Source organism: Aethalodelphis obliquidens, unplaced genomic scaffold (genome assembly GCF_003676395.1).
Source record: "Aethalodelphis obliquidens isolate GAN/ISIS:26980383/991018 unplaced genomic scaffold, ASM367639v1 scaffold63, whole genome shotgun sequence".
Classification (NCBI taxonomy): domain Eukaryota; kingdom Metazoa; phylum Chordata; class Mammalia; order Artiodactyla; family Delphinidae; genus Aethalodelphis; species Aethalodelphis obliquidens.
Window position 1 is genome coordinate 732,634 of NW_020838007.1, and position 20,781 is coordinate 753,414.

The 20,781-nt window shown below is 56.4% G+C and overlaps 1 protein-coding gene across 8 annotated transcripts in view; it reads right to left on the reverse strand.

Moving 5' to 3' along the window:
• The window catches only part of CABIN1 (calcineurin binding protein 1), a 98,194-nt gene that overhangs the window by 76,599 nt on the left and 814 nt on the right, over nucleotides 1-20,781 (reverse strand). For 7 of the 8 annotated variants that reach the window (XM_027088700.1, XM_027088701.1, XM_027088699.1 and 4 more), the window contains exons 2-15: nucleotides 16,452-16,533; nucleotides 15,883-15,975; nucleotides 14,723-14,836; nucleotides 13,962-14,096; nucleotides 13,034-13,214; nucleotides 10,735-10,864; nucleotides 9,334-9,483; nucleotides 7,317-7,603; nucleotides 5,913-6,081; nucleotides 4,022-4,158; nucleotides 3,309-3,526; nucleotides 2,137-2,215; nucleotides 1,442-1,629; nucleotides 556-708 (exon numbers count right to left, since the gene is read on the reverse strand). In XM_027088700.1, the coding sequence (XP_026944501.1) occupies nucleotides 556-708; nucleotides 1,442-1,629; nucleotides 2,137-2,215; nucleotides 3,309-3,526; nucleotides 4,022-4,158; nucleotides 5,913-6,081; nucleotides 7,317-7,603; nucleotides 9,334-9,483; nucleotides 10,735-10,864; nucleotides 13,034-13,214; nucleotides 13,962-14,096; nucleotides 14,723-14,836; nucleotides 15,883-15,975; nucleotides 16,452-16,454 (2,037 nt within the window). In that variant the 5' untranslated portion in view covers nucleotides 16,455-16,533. Of the gene's footprint in view, nucleotides 1-555; nucleotides 709-1,441; nucleotides 1,630-2,136; nucleotides 2,216-3,308; nucleotides 3,527-4,021; nucleotides 4,159-5,912; nucleotides 6,082-7,316; nucleotides 7,604-9,333; nucleotides 9,484-10,734; nucleotides 10,865-13,033; nucleotides 13,215-13,961; nucleotides 14,097-14,722; nucleotides 14,837-15,882; nucleotides 15,976-16,451; nucleotides 16,534-17,851; nucleotides 18,499-20,781 lie in introns of those variants that run through there. The other variant, XM_027088696.1, reaches the window with a different exon arrangement.

Consider the following 20,781-nt stretch of genomic DNA (forward strand, 5'->3'; position numbering starts at 1 on the left):
AGGGAGCCAGGCCAGAGGCTGGCACACACCACCAATCCCCGAACACTTTCCTCACAGGAGGCCTGCAGGATACGGGCAGCAGGGGCACTGCACTAGGCCTGGCCCTGAAACCACTCTGCAAGAGTCTGAAGTCTTTCAGCCAATGTGAATGTGTCACAGATGTGGAACTGTGGGCATGTGGTCAGAGGCTGCCCAGTGAGGACAGGATTAGAACCACACACCGCTGACCCACCCCAGGGCCAGAGCAGCACTGGTCTGCTTCTGCGGGGCTTTTCCTCTCGTTCCTCTGGGGCTGCTGCCACACGCAGGCCAGAGAGCTGAGCAAGAGCCATTCTCCACCCTGTGGGCAGACACCTCCACCCCGGCTCCCAGCCACTGGCCCCCAGAGGAGCGCTCCATCAGGGGGTGTGCCTGCGAGTCTGTGGCACCCTGTGCCTCAGAGCTGCCTCTCCTAGGTCCCACCCTGCCCTACTCAGCACGTGGGCCGCTCTCCTAGTCCGCACGGACAGGTCAGGCCTTTGACCAAGAAAACACCATTAAAAAGCTCCCACTCACCTCCTCCAGGGAGACGACCGAGTCATTGTGGAGGTTGGGCAGGCGGATCACGACGTCTCTTTGCTCGGCTCCCGCCGCAGCCCGGGCGGCAGCGGAGCTCTGCAGCATCTCTGTGCAGATGTCATAGTTCTCCAGGGCCTGCTCCATGTCTCCCTGGGCAGAGGAGGGGCACTCGCTGTGCTGCACCAGGTGCCTGCCCCCTGAGCCCACCAGACTGGGGGCACCATGAGGGCGGTTTTAGCCAACTACTACCATATCCCCTCTACAGAGGGGGTGGGGCTTAATAAGTACCTGCTGAATGAACGCATAAACGAATGATTCACACTACAGCTCCAAGGGGAGCATCGTGACCCTCGTGGTGGTGGTGAGGACACCGGGACACCAGAGCAAGGCTGAGTATCTATTCCAGATCTTGAGCAAAGCTGGCAGAGCCGCGACTAGACCCAGGCCTGCTCCAGCTCCAGAACTGACTGTGGGGCACTGGGTGCCACAGTGTGCAAGGGGCTGGGGAATAGCCAGCCCTCCCGGGCCCTCCAGACAAGCTCCATTCACACAGATGGGCAGTGATTCCCTCCCAAAAAACTGCACCCATTTGCACACGTGCTCAGGCTCTCTCGGGAAACAAAAGGAAAGGGTCAAGGCTCCAAAGCAACCTCGCTGGGTCTATAGGGGGCCCATGAGGCCCCTCGTGGCGCTACAGCTGTGCTGATGGTGGGCGTCGGGATTTCTGAGATGCTGCACGTTCCCCACCACATCCCACCTCCTCATGCAGAGCCCAGTGCCCAGTGCCACACGTGCGCACACACACCCTCCACCACGCGGCCAGCTCTCTCCCCTCCCGCTGGGTACCAGCGCATCCTCCCCAAGCAGCCGACCACAGACCAACCTGCAGCGCCAGGAATCGCGCCTTCAACCAGTACACGCGGACCACAAACTCCAGCCAGCCATCCTCAAACAGGTCTCGCTGGGACGAGGCGAATGACAGCTGCAGGAGGTCCCCCAGGAAGTGGGCTCCCGGGAAGTCGGGCCCGAACCTGCCGCTCACCACACCCGCAGGGCAGTTCCGAGGAGACACTGAAAACCATCGGCCGAAAGGAGTCAACCTCATGTGCGGGGCCCAGACACCCTTCTGCTCCCTGAGGTTGCCCCCAGCCCTGAGCCCTTGGAGCCTCACAGCCCCAGAGCAGCAGAGAGCCAGATGGGCTGGATGGGGATACGGAGACCCTGGGGCTAGAGGCCCTCATCCGGCAGACTGATCTGGAGCATATCTTTGCTCACCAGGTGGTGGTTTAAGTCAGAACGATCCATATCACCTGGGACAATGACTGGGGACACGTAAAGTATCAGGTGATAACCTGAGAAAATGGAAATGTCACGTCCCTCATCCTGAGTAACAGAAGCAGGCAGGTGGCTCCCTTGGGGCTCAGCTGCTTCTCAAAGGCCCCGGGTCTTTCCTGGCCTGACAAGCTGACCCAGGAAATGCGCCCCCTGTAGGTGTGACTCAGTCCCCCACTCCTGCCCCCTCCCGGCTGCTGAGGGTCCAGAAAAGTTGCCCCACACAGAACACGGAAGGTCGCCTACCTGCAGAGCTCCGGCCCTTGGTCAGCAGCCACTGGTCCAGCTGCAGCTCCATGCAGGAGAGGGACATCAGCATCATGTCCTGCAGGACGGGTGCGGATGGTCAGGAACAGGGTCACATAGGTCAAGGGCAGGGGATGGAACGAACCTAAACTAAAATTTACTCTGATGAGAACATCAAGTTTTCCTCTACCTACTTTCCATTTCATAGGTGGTAATCACTAGCTTCCTGCTGGGCCATAAGGAGAGGCACGTGGATCTACACTGGAACAGACTCGGGAGGACCCGGGAGACCCGCCTTCAGTCCTTGGGGACTGTCCCATGGAAGAGGCAGCCCTGCCACCTGCCGAGCGCCAGGCACTCAACCCTGACAGCCCCCAGGGTGGGCGCGTCATTCCCTGGGTGGACCAGAAAGCTGAGACTCAGCAGTAAGGAGGCGCCAGCCTGGCCAATGGGCGCAGCTGGGAAATAACCAAGCTGGTCTGTCTAGGGACCAAAGCCTCGGCCCCTCCCACTGCTCCACCCTGCTGGGACATAAGGAGAGGCACGTGGATCTACGCTGGAACAGACTCGGGATGACCCAGGGGAGTCTGGGCAGGTGGGCCTGGGCAGATGCTGCCAGGAAGCAGTCCCTGGGGTGTCCCAGTGGAGGCTGCACCGCCAGGGGCCCATGACCCACACGGCCCTGAGGACCTGTGAACCTGGAGCTCCTCCACCTCTGTGCCCCCAGCAAGAAATACCACCCAAGGGCCCTGAAATCTCCCAGTGCTGCCTCCTCAGAAACGGCCTTCCTCTTCTCACGGGAGAAGGGGCCAAAGCACCCTGGCTCCCTTGGCCCTGGGAGGCACTGAGTGCAAGAGCCTGGGCTGCAGAGGGCAGTGTGTAGGCTCGGCCCCCACAGCTGGCAGTCCCCAGCACCCCTTCGGCAGCCTTCCTCCACCTCTGCACTTGTGTCTCCTCACTTGTTGAAAAAACCGGTAGCGATGGTCCCTGGCTCCTAGAACACAGCAAGCCTCCACCTTCCAGCCTCTCCGCTGCTCTCCTCCTGCTCGTGAACCTCCCTCCCCCCTGATCCCCCCCCCCCCCCGTCTCAACCCCACACCTCCACCTGCAGTTGCAGCCCAGGCCCCCCGCCTATGCCTGGCCCCCACCTGCCCGCCACCCGGCCAGCCAACCTGGATGTGCCTGTCGCCACAGTCCCTGAGCAGCGGGTTGGGCAGGCTGGCGCTGTGCCTCCGCCAGCTGTGGTAGATGCTGAGCACAACCTCTGCCAGGCCCGGTGGCCAACGCAGCAGGAACCTGTGGCCCATGCTCTTCAGGTAGCGCATCATAAGCTCCAGAATGCCCCCGTTGCTCAGGTTCCCCAGCAGGAAGGCGTGCACGTCTTGCTTCTCTGCCCGGAGCGGGGGAAGTGACCAGACTTCAACAGAGGACCCTCCATGCCAGGGGCCCCATTTTGTTCGGGAGATGAGAGCAGGCGCCAGCGGGAGGAGCCCATGTGCCCCAGGGGGGCGCTGAGGGCAGGCCTCACGGCTGTGGGCACACCTATCTGAACCTCCAAGGCCCAGGCGGGTATGAGAGGGCTGACCCCTGGGTGTGGCCTTGCACAGCAGCACAGCTCCCGGCCGTACCCAAGAGCTGGGATGTACCCATTCGACCGGCAAAGCCCGCACCCCTAGGGGAGCACGGTGGAGTGTGAACCAGGACACTCCAGCACACCCCCTGCCTCCAGCTGACCACAGACCTCAGGCAGGACAAAGCCAGGCAGCCCCTGGACCACCCTCGAAAAACCACCCAGACCCATCTCCCCAGCACGCGGCCTGAGCGGGTTCCAGGAGAATGGGAGGAAGGAGTCCTCACAGCACTGCCCGTGGTGCCTGGGTCCTACCAGATTCCATGAACGTGGCTGAGTCGAAGGACAGCCTGTGGGGCCCGACGCTTGGGAAGTTCTCCAGTTTGGCTTCTGACGGGACTTCGTAGTTACTAAAGGGATCGTCTTCCTCCTCGGGGTCCAGCTTTCTTAACCTGCACGGAACACACCGAACTCGCAAAGGCCACAGCGCATGTTCCAACACCTTCCCCTGAGAGAGAGGAGAGCTGAGCCGGACCCGAGGCTGGCCCCAGCCCCACGGAGAGCTAGAGACAGAGGCCGAAAAGCTCCACTTGGGCAGCCCAGTTGGCCAGGCCTCCAGGTGCCAAGGCCCGAGGGGGGCCTGGGGGATGAGGAGAAAGTGGGTGGGTGGGCAGCCCCTCCAGAGCTCCTCATAGCTCTCTGAGCCCAGGGAGGCCTCTCCCAGCAGGCACCACACCTCAGACCCCCCCAGGGACTCCACTTTAGCCGAGCCTGCCACCTCGCCGAGGATGGACAGGTAGGCGCCTCCTGACGTCCTGGTGTACAACTGCACGCCTCTGCCCCAGGGACCACGCCCAGCAAGCCACCGTGTGCCCCTGCCTGATGATTCGAGGAAGCTGATGTGAAAACCACACAGGAAACCAGCAGTTGAAATAAAGAATAAAAAAGAAGGTAGAAAAAAAAAAAAAAAAGAAGGTAGACACTATTCCACACGAAGCGGGCTGGGGAGCAAGGCCCTGGGCGGGGCAACGACCGGAGGGGAGATGGGGAAATGGTCCTCGGGCCCCTTGGCACCTCCTCTTCGCAGCCCTCGGAAGGGAGACCTGCTTTTGGAGGGGCGGCTAGGGAGGAACTGATCAGAGAGCCCGCCTCCTCCACTCACTGAGAACAGCTCCACTTCTGAGCATTTCCCTCTCACCACACAGAAACGGAAAGGCAGCAAATTAGGAAAATCAGGAACCTTGTGGCAAAACAGATTTACAATCCACCTAAAGATCCTGGCTCCTCCTCCTCCTCCGCGTGGATGCATCACCACTGAAACCTACTGTCACGAGCCAAAATGCCAGCTGAGGACTCCTGGGACACAAGCTCACGTAACACACGTGGTTACCTCCCAAACTCCACTCCAGTAACCGGGAAGGAATAAAATGGAGTCAACTCACAAAGACACAGGGGGTAAGAGAGGCAGCCCCAGCTGATAAGACATGCCCACCAAACGTTAGAAGGCAGAGAGATGCCCAACCAGCAGAGACTGACTGCTCTCTGCCCTCCGTGAGGGCATTAAGAAGTCTGGCACTGGCACCATAAACCCCAGGAAGGCTCAGGCATCAAGGTCCCAGAGCGTCTGAGGGAGGTGACAGGGCAAGGACCAAAAGCATGGGGGCTGGCGAAGACCTAGGGAAGGAGCACTGGGGCGCAGCCCCCCAGCTCCACGCAGCCTGGCCCATCTCCTCCCGGGAGGCTCCTCTGAGGAACACCGCGAACCAGTGAAAGCAAGGGATGACTCCTGAGCCCACCGTCCACCTTCTCAGAGTTCGAGGGAACCCTGCTGAGCCTGGAGAAGCCAAGCAGGCGCCCTCCCTGAGCGCAGGGGGTCCCTTCCACGGGCCGTCCCCACGTCTGCACCTGAGGAGCAGCAGCCCCAGGCCTCCTGGCAACAAGGGAAGGCCCAGGGGCGTGAGCGGGTCACCTCCAGCTCCAAAAGACACAAAACTCACGGTTCCTGCCTTCAGGACATTCAGAGGCAGGAGAGGCAAGAAAACCCAAGCCCCCAATCCAGGAAGACCTGAGCGTTGGCCGTTTGTACAGATGTTACAGGAAGACGGAGGACATGCCTGGAGGGGAGGGCGACCACGGAACCAGGGACGTGAAGGGAGGCAGGAGGTTTGTGTGCTCCCTTTTCTAAAACAGAAAAAGTGCACCGCACCTGGACGGCAGGAACTTCACCAGCAGCTCCTGGAAGTCCACCTTCTCTTCTTTTTTGCACTTGGTGTTTCGGACGCGGGCAGACCGCCGCTTCGCCGTCTCCCCGCTCTCCTCGGAAATCTTCTTCCGCTTCACCCCTTTCTTGGATTTATCTCCTCCAGAAACATCACCTTCACAAAGAGAGAACGTCGAAATCTCACAAGAGTCAGGCTAGGGAAATGCACCACGAGGCACTCGGTCCCTTCTTTTATAATAACCCTGCCTGCAGGTTTAACCTGTGGCTTCTTTGACATTCAGGAAATCTCCTGTCTGCTCTAACAAGGAGCCTGGGAAAAGTCCATTCCAAACCGCTTAAGTCTCACCCCTTTCTCCAACTCACAGAGCCCAAAAGCCAGATCTCAAGGCTACTTTCCACACTACAGAACGCCAGGGTCTCAGAGTCAAATGCCCCATCCCCCTGCCCCTCCCACTGGCTGGCCTGGGATGGAACAGAGCAAGTCGCAATGACACTGACTCTGTCCATCGCCATGGCCCAGTGACACGATGTGGGCAAGAGAGTCACATAAATCATAGAGAGAGAAGAGGGGTGTCATGTATGATTAAGTTAAAAAGTTAAAAACAATCATATACAGGTTCATTCAGAAACTTCCTTAACTGCCAGATATTCTTCATCGGTGACACAAAAATCAAGGAAAGGCTCAGGAACTTTAGTCTGAGATTCTTTTACAACAACTCCAGTGATAACAGAAACCAATACAACCATTCCAATGTATACTACCGCATACGGTGGTAACTATGCTGACTGCTTCTTTTTTTTTTTTTTTTTTGCGGTACGCGGGCCTCTCACTGTTGTGGCCTCTCCCGTTGCGGAGCACAGGCTCCGGACGCACAGGCTCAGCGGCCATGGCTCACGGGCCCAGCCGCTCCGCTGCATGTGGGATCTTCCCAGACCGGGGCACGAACCCGTGTCCCCTGCATTGGCAGGCGGACTCTCAACCACTGCGCCACCAGGGAAGCCCCTGACTGCTTCTTAAAGCTAAAGAACTCAGAACATCAGTGCACAGCAGCACTGGGTGCAGGGCGTGAGCCAGCAACTGAGCAGAACCAGCAGAGGGACCCGCCAGCTCACAGGTCACAAGCAGGAGTAAACTCTACCCCAGGACTGAGCAACTGGGCATCGAGTGGTCTGAGGAGCTGTATCCCTGAGGCCAACCCCTTCCCTGCAGGGGCCCCAATGCAGAAGCCACCGCTGACGAGGGAGGCCCTGCGAGCAGGCCCAGAGGCTCCCCTGTGGGGCCAGGAGCGGCAGCAGGACCCGTCCCTCTGGATAGACCAGGGCACCCCGACTCTCATTCCTGCTCAGCAGACGGGGTCTCTCCCGAAGCCAACCCCGAGGCCTGCTCACCTGCGGGGATGCCCGTCTCCAACAGGCTGGGGCTGTGCAGCAGGAAGCTGGCCGTGGCCACGGGGGCGTACGAGAGCACAGGCTCTGCCACGGTCACCTCGGGGTTGGCGTTGACGGGGCTCGGCTGGATCACGCTGACAGGTGCCACCACGGCAGAGGGCACCAGGGGCTGGCCAGGGTCCTGGTAGTCGGACAGGTCGATCCTCTTGCCGAGGCTGGGCCGCGGGGGCTCGCAGGTGGTGAGGTGGTGGTACATGGCCAGCAGGCTCTCCCCGAGGCACTTCCAGCTGCAGGAAGAGGGTCACCGCCCGGGTCAGCACACAACACGGGGTGCCCGGAGCTCAGGGCTGCCATCTCCATGAGGGCGGGGTGGTCTCAGTTTACTGATAGCTGAGGTGGAGCAGCCGGGGCTGGAGCAGAGCCCGCACCCGCTCCACTGCCCGCAGGAGAAGCCCTGAGGCATCTCAGCCCCAGGCCCCTTCAGACCTACCAGGCACACAGAGAAACCACAGACTCACTCAAAAACCCCTTCCCTACAAGGTTGAATCTTTAAAACGACGGTGTCGTTGACCTGTTGTCACTAGTCTGGTTTTCTGGGGGAGGAATACTGGCAGGGATATGGTCTAAAGGGGCTGAACAGCTCTTGGGCCGGGGCTTGCTGGATGCAAACCGAGACTGTCGTGTGTTTTGTGGTGTGTAAGTTGTGTTGTGTGCCCTGTTGTGGTGAGGTGTAGCATGTGTTATGTTGTATGCTGTTTTGTGTTTTACTTCTAGTCATGTGTTGTGTTGTATGTCATGCTGTGTTATGGTATGACACAGTGTAGCCTGACGTACTCACCCTTCCAACCTTGAACAGCTTCCCAGGCCCTCAGACTAAAAACCAAAGCCTCTGCCTGTCCCCTCAGTGGCACCCAGCCTCATCGCACCGCCGCAACCCCGCCCCCCCCCCACGCCTGCCCCCTGCACTCTCGCCTCGCTAGCTTGCTTTCAGTTCTGCAAACAAAACCACCCCCCACATACCACAGGGCCTTTGCACAGGCTTCCCTCTGCCCGGAAACAACACCCCACTCACACCCCCCAGCTCCTCTGCCTGATCCATGCCCACTCCTCCACCAGACTCCAGCTCTGGCCCTAAGCCTTCCCCAACCCCCGGAGCAGTGCAGACCCCATTATGAGCTCTCGGTGCTGTGCTTCTCTCCTCGAGGGGCCTGTCAGCTTTGCACGTGTGCCCCTCCTTCTGGTGACTGAGTACCCCTGGGACTGCCTCCAGTTTCCTGGGAAACTCAAACGTGCGGGAATGAACAAGTAGGAGCAGTAACGTGGGTCGGAACCAGCCCCTCCTACGTGCTGGCTCTGCACGACCCCCAAGCACTCAATTCAATTATCATGATGACCCTACAAGAGAGGGATACTGCTCCCTCTTTTCCAGGAAGTGGCACATAATGACCCGGCGAGGGCACCAGGGCTGGACCCCAGTCTGTCCCACCTGGTGGGGAGCTGCGGGCCACCACGTGACTTGCCTCCACATATGAGACACTCTCAACTTATAGGCACGAGGGTCAATGCCAGGATGTTAGGAACAGACCTCACCGAAGGGCTAAATGACCCCAACTCCAGGGACCACCTTTCCCGGGGCTATGCTGAGGCCCACCTTCCAGGATGCCAAGCAGCCCTAGCAGGGGAGCATGGACTAGAGATCGGGAAGCCAGGACGTGGGATCAGCTCCCCCCTCACCAGTAGCCTCTCTGAGTCCTGGTGTCCCCCGTCCAGGGCTTGGCTAATGCTGGTTTCCTTCTCCCCTTAGGGTGGGCAGATGAGAGGGGCGTACAGGAACATGGCAGGTGGTGGGTCAAGGACAGCAACAGAGAGGGACTTCGACCGGGGAAGGCCCGGCCTGCTTCCTGCAGTCACCCGCCCATGTGCGCCCAGCTCCTGCTACGGCAGCAGCCCGGGCGGGCTCAGCCCCCTCCCAAGCAGGGCCCAGTGGCCACCAGCAACCCAGACCCAGACGACCTACGTGAAGAAGGGGATGGGCTGCACCAGCTTCAGGTCCGGCTCCTTCTCATGCGTGGTCAGCGCCTGCCGCCTCCTCCGAAGCCCCAGGGCCTCATCCATGATGGCCTGTGACTCGGCCACGCTCACCGACACCTCGTGGATGGACATGTCACTGAGAGTGCGTGAGACAGAGAGGAGTGACCGTGTCACACTAGAGCCAAGATGGAAATCTTACACAGAGGGATGCAGTTAATACCCTTTAATCTGTATTAATTCTTCCTACAAATAAAATAACTACTTGAGTCTGGGCTGAAAAGGGCAGTAATTAGCATTCTTAATACCCACGTTACACTGAAAATGATTAATGCCCTTTGGTCTGCTTACAATTCATCACCTTCATCTGTATTAACAGGATCATAGTAGTGGCAGAAAAGCAACAGAAAAATTAAATGCTGCTCTCAATTATTTGCTGAAAACCTTTTAAGAATTTAACTCTCCCATCCTACCCATCCCAAAAAAGGTTATCAGACCAGCCAAGCTCACCAAAGCCTATGGAGATCAACAGAAAGGTGGGAGTTTGAGGCCCCGGATGCCTCCCACAGGCACACCTCTGCCTGTGGTGGCCCGGCGAGACCTGTCCCCACTGCCCTGTGCCCTCCTCCCCACAAGGCTCCCCCGTGGAGCCACGCACTTATGGACTCATCATCTGTCCTACATGCTCATCAACCACCTCTCCAAAGAAGGTCAGCTCCGTCAGGACAGATGTGAATAAGAGGCACAATCTTACGAGGGATAAACACCAAAATAACCACTAACTCCCAACCGGTGAGCTCCCAGGGCCAAGGAAATACCAGAGGGCACAGGAGTTGGTTCCACTGGAGGATGGGCGGGGAGGCAGCCCGGACTTAGAAAGCTGCCAAGAGGGGATGTGGGGCTTGGAATACGAAGGGGCACGAAGACACAATAGGGAGAGGATTCCAGGTGAGGGCGCTGTGGGAGCCAGGGTGCGGGACCGGACAGGACATAGCAGGGCCCTGGGACAGCTCTCCCCTTGGTGGAGGGAGAAGCAGGAGGAGAACTGGGGGGTCAGACTGCAAAGGGCCTCCTGGGCGATGAAGCTAAGCATGAGCCTCATCCCAGAGGCAGGCACGGTGGCCCGATTAGAGGCGGGCCGGGCAACACAGGAAGCACAGCCTCGGAAAGGGGTAGGGTGGGCAGCGAGGAGTGAGGTGAACAAGGCTGCTGTGAGCACCCAGAGGAGAGCCGCAGGGCAGCGGGGAAGGAGGGCAGAGGACAGGCGGAGGCACCGCCCATATGAGGCGCGTAGGGAAACAATGAACCAAGCAGATCAGAGCCGTTTGCCAAGTGAGGGGCCTCAACAGCCCCCAGCCGCTGGGGGGGAGGTGGTGGGCTGCAGACTCACCATTTCAGGAACATCCGGAGGGAGTCCTGGCGGAGACACGGTTGCTCCTCGAAGATCTTCTCCTTGAGAACCAGCCCCTTGCTGTAGCGGCAGTCCTTCTCCAGAGCTTTGCAAATGAAGTACAGACAAGCTGGCCAGGAAAGAAACAGGCGTGACCTCCAAGCTGCCCTCTGACTCTCTGGCCTTGCCAGTGCCGCCAGGGAAGTAGTCCCTGCTCTGGAGTCCAAGAAACACCAGGTAAATGACGACAAGACACCACTTTAATCCATCCAATCGGGAACGATTTTTGAAAATAATAATACCAAGGTCGAGGGGCAAAGGCCCACACTGCCAGGGAGGACGGCTGAACAATCTTTCTGCGGAAACATGGGCATCAAACACAGACCCTCAGCCCAGCAAGCCCACCTTGAGGAAACCCTTCGGGAACCAGCTGTCGGCAAACTGGAGTACGGCCGCCAGCTCCTCTCTGCCTGGGCCCCGGCCAGCCCTGTGCCCCACCCAGCTCCAGAGTCTGAGTATGGGTGCAAGGCACTCCCATCAGGAATAACCAGAGAAGGATGGAGTCAGGGAGGAGGAAGGAAAGCTGGAGCAGAAGCAGAAATGCCACACGGAAGTCAGGGAGAAGGGCAGTGGGAGAGCGGTGCCCACGCCACAAGCAGGAAGGGGTCTGGGCTGCCCCGCCAGCCGCCCACTGAACTAGGGACAGGGGGCCCAGAGGTTCCCGCCTAACCGGAAGGAGGAGGAGGACATGGTTTCCTCTGGGAAGGTGGTGGGAGCAGAGAGAAAACGAGGGGGGCACCAAGCCTCTGGATGGACTGGTCAGCAGCACCAGAGCTGACCGTGCCCGCAGCAGAGGGAGGCCTGCCTACTCCTCTCGAGCGCCCATGTAGCGGCTGCTCATACTCTGGGGCTTCGATGTGGTTCTGCGGCTCTCACAGACACATGCACCGCTCTGTCCCCCAAACCCATCTTCCCACTAATACTTCAGCTTATCAAGTGCGGCTTCTCCAGGAGAGAGAACTGAGCCTGGTGCCAGAGAGAAGGTGGGACGCTGAGGCTGGGGCCTCCAGGGGACGCCCAAGCTCCAGGAAGAGCCCGGGGAGAGACCCATAGTCACTGAAGATGAAAGCACTGGAGTCAAAACGGGCGATCCACAGCACGGGTGCGGACATCCACGGAAGGACACGCCCGAGAACGTTTGCGTGGAGGGACACAAGGGCCCAAGTCCAGAAATGACCCCACGTGCAAGCACGCGATGGTCAGAGGGTGCAGAGGAGGGCAGACAGCAGAGGACCCACAGCAAAGGGGCTGGGAGAAGGCACCCGCCCCCGCCCAGGCCCACCTGGAGGAGGCGACAGAGGGCTGAGCTGGCTCTGGGGACACAGGGAGAAGTCAGGGTCACCTCGGGCAGGGACAACTGGGAAGGGGCCACAGCAGCCTGCCCCTGGGGCATGCCGACCCCGCCGCTAGCCCTGTGCTGCACACGGTTCACCTGACTATACAGAGCTATGGTCGCAGTCCCATGGGTGGCGGGCAGGGCCCAGCTTCCCAGCCTCCGCTACCCCATCCTGCTCCACCTGCTCGACGCGCTCTTAGAAACAGAAGGAAAAGCCTCCAAGAGTCAGCCTTCCAGCTGTAACCTTCAACGTGAGGGCAAGTGCTGGCAGCAGGTCTGTCCTGAAAAGAATGAGCAGACCACGCCAGGACCACCTATGCCCGAGGCCAGCTGCCCTGCACCCGAGCCCTGCCCGGGGCCCTCCCACAGAGCTGCCTGGAGGAGCTGGCCCAAGAGGCCCAGAACCCCAACAGCGCCCGCCTCGGGACAGCCCGTGAGGGGCCGAGCAGAGGGCCAGGTGGGGTCAGAGAGTGAAGCAACTGGAAGGCAGACAGGGCTCCGTCTAGCACAGATCTTTCCAGCAGCCCTGCTCCTCTGTGGAAGGACCAGCTGCTAAAAGGAGGGAGTGAGCTCCCGGCACCGGGAGTCAGGCTGCAGCCGCTAGGCCGTCTGTCAGCAACTTATAAGAACAGGCACAGGGTGGGACACTGCAGAGACGAAATGAGAGACTGAAGGGAAAACCGCTCAGAAGACATGCTTCCTACTACAACGCATGGGGTAAGTCTCAACCGAGAAAGAAAGACAAGCAGAGTAAAGCAGGGAAGTAAAGTCATCTCCATTTCCCCTGAAGGTAGGGCAGAAAGCCCTTCAGTGTTAACTCTGGCTCCGAGCTCATCCAGGCCTCCCGCCCTCCTCGGTCCAAGTGCACGAGCACGTGGCAGAAAGCAGCGACACCCCACTCACTGGTGTAATCGCTGAGGGTGTACAGGACAGTGATGAGGTTGTCCAAGCAGGGCCAGTGGTCAGGATTGCACCGCAGCCCTTCCTCAAAAGCGTGGCGAGCCAGGGGGACCCGGATGAGCCTCAGGGCCACGTGTCCAATTTTATACCAGAGGTTGACGTCCGTGGAGTCCAGCATGACCGCCTGGTAGCAGCACAGCAGAGGCACACTCAGTCAGCTCCCCAGAGCGGGCATCCGTGGTGGCAGGAGGGCACAGCACCAGCCCAGCCACCCAGACTGCCCAAGGAATGACAGGGAAGTCACGTGGACCAATTTATCTAACTCAGAACATGTTCTTAATACATTCTGTCACTCTGAACACCTGTACTCCTTACATATTTGATATGTAAAAGAAGTGCAAGAAGTAGAATTAAAAGAAAATACAGAAACCTTCTGGGATTCTAGAAACAGCATGGGTGGGAGACAGACGTGGGTTCACATCCATACTCCCACACTGCCCAGCAGCGTGGCCGCCAGCCTCAGTATCCTCATCCCTAAAATGAGGATAAAGACGCCCTCCTTGCCAGACGGCATGAGGGTGAGCACGTGCATGGTGCTGGCGCCTCAGAGGTGCCCACACAGGTAAGCCGGCCTGACAGAAATAATGGCAGTACAATTCTGAGTAGGTACTGGGTGCCAGGGGTCAGGCCCTGTGTTCAGCACCCTCTTTATATCACTCCAACTCTACGATGTAGACCTGGAGGCCCAGAGAAATGAAGCAATCACCCATGGTCATGTGTGCCCTGTGTGGCAGAGGAAGAACACACATGCAGCCCTCTCTGAACTTGCTACTGTCACCTACTGCCTGGGGCCTCGGGCACTACAGCTGACACAGCACCACAACCCCACCCCTCCCCCAAGAACTCCCAAAGACCCGGCTGAGGGGAGCACCTCCAGGTAGAACTCCATGGCTGTCTCCAGGTCCTCCCTCTGGGCGGCCAGCTGGGCCAGGTTCTTAAACGTGGAGTACTTCAACATCAGCCCAGGGTGTTTCAACCCCTCCTTCTCATCACCAGACGAAACTGCCTGAGAACAAAGCAAACAGGAGTAAAGTGACACCCAGGCTCTGAAGCCTCAGCTGGCAGTCAGCAGGACACCTGGCTTCAGGGCTGGCTTCTGCCACAGGCCCTTGGGCCAGTCCAGTGCCACCCTCCACTGGAAAATGAAAGCGTGGCCCCAGATGTCCTTTAAGGACCCCCCAGTTCCGAGCACACAGAGGAGAAAGGCCAGACCACCAAGAGGCGGTTTGCGGGCCGTCTGGGCACCAAAAGACACAGAGGGAACCCTCCTGGCACTACCGCCACGCCTGAGGGCCCAAGCCTAGATGGTGACATTTACAGCATCGGTAAGCCAGCCAGAGGCTCCCGCATGCCACTCCCAGCTCTGATGCTTCACTAGCTGCATGGCTTTGAGCCAACACCACCTCGCTAAGCCTCCATCTCCACACTGTGAACTGGGGACAATGCACCCGCACTTGGCAGAGTGGCTGTGAAGACCAAGTAGGAAGAGCAGCTGGCATTTACGGAGCTCTTACTCTGCACCTAGAACCGTTCTGCATGCTTCTCTGGACTCACCCAACCCTCAGAGTAAGCCAGAGAGGTGGACGCTCCGCAGGCGGGGAAGCTGGGGGCAGAGGGCCTCTGGGGCCTCACCTCTCGCAGCAGGCGCGCCTCCAGGAGCTCGTGGTAGGCCTTGGCGGACTCCTCAAACCGGTCGTGCTTCTGCAGATCCAGGGCCTTGTGGTACAAGGCAAAAGCCTCTGCTTCCTGCAAACCAAGACAGGAGACATTTTCACACAGCACAAAGGTTTGTCTTTTTAAGCCAACAATGTGTGAGAGGGGGCTGCTGTCAAGGCCATGTTACTCGTCAGCTGCACGCTCTGTGCTGGAAACAGTCCTAACGCTCCAAGCTCGCAGGAGCTCATCACTGGGAGAAGAGCCCCTCAGCAGCCCCCCAAGGAGACACGAGCAGCACGGGCTCACCTGAGTCTAAGCAACAGCAGAAGGCAGGCTGAGGGCACAGAGCAGAGCAATGCCAAGGTTCTGTGAGCCTCGCTGACGCTTTCTGGGAGAGTGGCCCCAGCAGCCGTAATAACCCAGGGACTCCGAGAGAGCAGGGAAGGCTTCCACTGCTTTCTATGTGCTGCTCTGCCTCAGCCTGCTCGCTGCCGGGAGGGGCAGAGGGGGCACTGGGCAGGCTGAGCCCCACTGACACCCCTCAGGGCCGGGGACCACTGACTAGCAGCGTCCGTGAGGGCTCCACACACTGTCCTGGCTTCTCCCGAGAAGGGGGAGGTGTATGCTTATTCCAGGGAAAACAAAGACCGGAGCAAACCCTTGTTATATTCGCGTAGGAGGTATGGGGAGAGCCGGCGGAGAGTAAGGCAGGCAGGCTGGAATGGAAGTGGTGCCGGGCCTCGTGGCAGAGAGGAAAGACCAAGAATCCGTGCTCCCCACAGACCACCAGTGAGACCTGGGCTAGGCAGCACCCTCCGGGGCCTCCCCCTGGAAAGTGACGTGCTGCCATCCCCTGGGTGTGCCAGCTTCTGAGGCCCACACAACCAGCTGAGTGAAGAGCCAGCTCCGGCTGCAGAAGGGCCCACGCACACTCAGAATAAACAGTGTGACCATCCTCAGCGTGACCCTCTCTAAGTGAAGCAGGTCAAACAGTAGATGGAGAGCCGGCCATCTCTGTAAACAGGGTTTTCCTCTAAAATCCCATTCAGGAGACATCGGGATGCATCTGAAACATGGCGCCACCCGCAGAAATGAGAATCAAGGTCCAGCTGCAGAGAAGCCCATTGACCACACACCTGCGCCTCCTTTGTCTGGGTCTTGTGACTTTTAAAGCTTCCTTCATGATCATCCTCAACCGTGGAGCTGGCATTTAAGGCTGCGATTCGAATCTAGAAGCAGAGATTTGACGGAAGAGTTGCTTTTAGATGAGACGTGTCTCATCTCTTCAGTAACCCACAACACGCACAACACTCTGTAACACACTCGGCCTCAAACAGCTACGGCCTCCCCAGATGCGGAGGAAAAGGAGGACTGGGACATTCTGAGGGAACCACACCAACCTGTTCAGGGAGCGTGTCCACTACAACAGGAACAGGCTGGGGACACCCCAGCAATGGCCCGACACAGCAGAAGACCCAGGCATCGGAAGAACAGATTCCAATGACACGGGATAACTGTGTGCCTCTCTAGCCATGGTGATGCGGCCCTGTAAACCACCCAACAGGAGAGCGGGCACCCACACCCTCGAGGGTGCCAAGAGCCCTCTGGGGAGGAACGCTGCCCCATTCAGACAGCCGTCAGGGCCCATCCAAGAACATGGCCCTCGCCCCGGAGGACCGCAGAGCAGGTGAGCATTAGCACATACCATAGTCAGAGGCTTCGGCACACCGCCCAGCACCGCCCAGCACTGACCAGCACCGGAAGGGCAGTGCCAGCCCACGCGGCTCCTATGGAGGAAGGAGAACAGGTTGAGGGAGGGCCCGGGAAGCACCAGGCCACCAGGAACCCATGTCCAAACCCACGGGCCTCCCGGCTCTGGGCACACAGGCTAGTGGGCCTCGGGATGGCTCTTCAGTCTGTTACCCGGGGAGCCCCTGGTCCTTGGGACGGAATGCCCACCTTTGCCAGACCAGGGGCCAGGGACAGAGGGGAGTTAGACCGACATCTGCCCCCAGGACTCACTGCTCAGCAGAGGTTACAGATCAATAAACAATTATTTTTTCAAAAGTTGAATGAAATAAAGAGAAACACAGGCAACAGGTGGAGAACAAGTCATTCGAAGGGATGGAGGAAGGTGAAGGAGGAAGCCCTGTGTTAAACCCCAGGAAGGGACAGCAGTGGGGTAGAGGGCGGGAAGGCAGAGGCAGGGGGCCTGGAGGATGGGACGGAAATATAAAAGGAAAAAAATTAGAGGTAGGCAGACCAGTGTGAAATCTGCTAAAAAAATGACAGGATTGGTGAGGATGTGGAGAAATCAGAACCTCATCCACTGCAGATGCGAACGAAAAATGGTGAAACCCGTCTGGCAATTGCTCAGAATGTCAAACACAGAAATTCCACCCCCAAGAGAAATGAAAACATGTCCACACCAAAACTTGTTCATGAATGTTCACAGCAGCATTACTCATGACAGACTGAAGGTGGAAACAACCCAAATGTCTGTCAACTGACAAATGGATAAAGAAAATGTGGTATGTCCATACAATGGATTATTATTCAGTGATAAATAAAATTAAAGCACTGGTACTTGCTACAACATGGATGAACCTTGAAAACACGCTAAATGAAGGAAGCCAGTCACGAAGGCCACATACTGTCTGATTCCATTTATACAAAATGTCTAGAATAGGCAAATCTACAGAACCAGAAAGTAGTCTAGGGGAGAGGGACACATGGGGAGTGACTACTACCAGGTACAGGACTTCTTTCTGGGGTGATGAAAATGTTCTGAAATTGACGGTGGTGATGGTTGCACAACTCTATGGATACACTTACACTCAATGAACTGTATACCCCACACAGGCGAGCTGTTTGCTCTGTGAACTATGTGCTGCTATTAAGCAAAGAGGTGCCAGGAGCCTGGCTGGGGCCAGCGGGGGACACGCTCCAGGAGGCAAGCTCACAGAACGGGAGCCCTGGGAGGCTGGAGGGAGCAGCAGGGGTGCCGGGTAATAGCGGGGGTTCTGGCCTGTGGGGCGGGGAGGAAGAGGCAGCACCACCAAACAAGCCCGTCAGGGCAGAGGAGGGAGCCAGGAACAGTCCCACCTGAGAGGCTGGCAGAAGGCCCCGAAGGGCCCAGCAGGCAGTGGAAATGAGCCTTGGCAGAGACTGAACACGTGCTCCACATGTATAAAATAAAATGACCACTGCTACTGCCAACGGAGCTCACAGCTAAGACCTTCACAGTGGGCTCTGAGTTCTCCAAGGGTTCCTACAAGGAAGAAAGAAAGTACAGTCTTCACAGACGAGGAAGACTGAAACCCCACGAGGCTGATAGCTATTTTATCTCCTGGGTTCCACATTTAGAAAAAAGAATTCTGCTGATTAACTCTGGAAACTGCTGCTTGACTATAAACTATGCTACAATGGGCACTGTGACCACCATACAATCTGGAAAAAAAAAGATGATAAAAGTAGAAACTATAGCACTAAAACCCTGTACCTAGGGAAAACACACACACATCCCAAGGGGCAGTGCCCCTGTGAAGAGCGAAGGGAGAGAATGAAGTCCCCATCAACTCTGGGTGGTGTCTTTCAGTCGACCTTTCAGAGGCCAAACCAGCTTCCCCAAGGACTCACTCTTCTCTGGGAGTGGATTTCCACACGTGCTTTTGATTGTGGACAGATCAGGCTTCACAGCAACCGATTCAGCTGCCAGATTCTGGACTAAGGAAGGAAGGCCCTCCCTCCGCCCCTACTCCCTACAGGGCTTCCCTAGTGGTGCAGTCATTAAGAATCCGCCTGCCAATGCAGGGGACATGGGTTCAAGCTGTGGTCCGGCGAGATCCCACATGCCGCGGAGCAACTAAGCCCGTGCACCACAACTACTGAGCCTGCGCTCTAGAGCCTGTGAGCCACAGCTACTGAGTCCATGTGCCACAACTACTGAAGCCCACGCACCTCAAGCCCGTGCTCCGCAACAACAGAAGCCACCTTAACGAGAGGCCTACCCACCACAACAAAGAGTAGCCCGCCGATCGCCGCAACTAAAAGGAAAGCCCGCGTGCAGCAACAAAGTCCCAACGCAGGCAAAAATAAATAAATAAATAAATGTATAAAAATAAATAAAGTGTTAAAAAAATCTACAAATAACAAATGCTGAAGAGGGTGTAGAGGAAAGGGAACCCTCCTATATTGTTGGTGGGAATGTAAACTGGTGCAGCCACTATGGAGAACAGTACGGAGGTTCCTTAAAAAACTAAAAATAGAGCTACCAAACGAGCCTGCAATCCCACTCCCAGGCATATACCCGGAGAAAACCATAATTTGAAAAGATACATGTACCCCAGTGTTCACTGAAGTACTATTTACAATAGCCAAGACACAGAAGCAACCTAAATGTCCATCGACAGATGAATGGATAAATAAAATGTGGTATATTTATACAATGGAATATTACTCAGCCATAAAAGAAAGAATGAGGGACTTCCCTGGTGGTCCAGTGGTAGAGAATCTGCCTTCCAATGCAGGGGACGCAGGTTCAATCCCTGGTGGGGGAACCAAGAACCCATATGCCGCGGGGCAACTAAGCCCGCGGGCAACAACTATTGAGCTCGCGCGCCTCAACAAGGGAGGCTGCGTGCCGCAAACTACAGAGCCCATGCACTCTGGAGCCCGCGCACCACAACTAGAGAGAAGCCCACACGCCGCAACCAAGAGTCCGCGCCCTGTAACAAAAGATCCCACGTACCGCAACTAAGACCAGACGCAGACAAAAAAATAAGGAAACTAAATATATTAAATAAATATCACCAAAAAAAACGAATGAAATAATGCCATTTGCAGCAACACGGATGGACCTAGAGATCATTATACTAAGTGAAGTAAGACAGAGAAAGACAAATATCATATGATATTGCTTATATGTGTAATCTAAAAAAATTTTTAAAAAGATACAAATGAACTTATATACCACAAAGAAATAGACCCACAGACATAGAAAACAAACTTATGGTTACCAAAGTGGGGGGGATAAATTGAGAGTTTGGGATTAACAGATACACACTACTATATATAAAACAGATGACCAACAGGGACCTACTGTATAGCACAGGGAACTGTACTCAATATTTTGTAATAACCTATAAGGGAAATTAATCTGAAAAAGATATATATGTATGTCTAACCAAATCACTTTGCTGTACACCTGAAACTAACACAACATTGTAAATCAACTATACTTCAATAAAAACACACACACACAAAGCAGTTTAAAATAAAAACTTTACAAAGAAATAACCATTTGAGATTATATATTTATCATCTGTAAGCAATGTGAGAATGAGGACCATAGCCATATTATTCACCACAAACCCTAGAAACCACAAAAAGGAGTTTAAAAAAAAAAAAAAAAAGCTACTGTATAAAGATGAGAAGGGAAGTATCTGGTACTCATTTCTCAGTCTCCCAGCAGAACAGTTGCATTTTCTCAGAACAGCACATTCAGGAGTTAAACCTCACAAGTTTTCAAACTCTTTATAGTTTTCATGTCCTTCAGAACACATAACAACAGCACACTTTGAGCACCTCGTACCCTGATCCAGTGGTAAGTGGTGATGTTTCCTAGCAGGCTCTGGCCCAGGAGTTGGGAAGGAGTCGGGAAGAGTAGGTCTTAAGCTCAGTTGGGGCACTACCCGGCTGTGTGACTGACATGGCATAAGATAACCCCTCTGGGTCTCAGTTTCCTCTACTGCATGAGTCTTTGGACTAAATCAGGCGTCTGCAAGCTCACTAGCCTACTGTTTCCATACAGCCCAAGAGCAAAGAATGATTTTTACATTTTTAAATGGTTGAAAAACTTCGTGACACGTGAAAATTACATAAAACTTACATAAAATTCAAATTTCAGTGTCCCTAAATAAAATTTTATTGAAACACCACCACTCTCTTACATACTGTCTTTGGCTGCGACCACAGTACTCAGTACAGTATAGCACCCGAATACTTATATTATTATAAATATACTCATACTTACT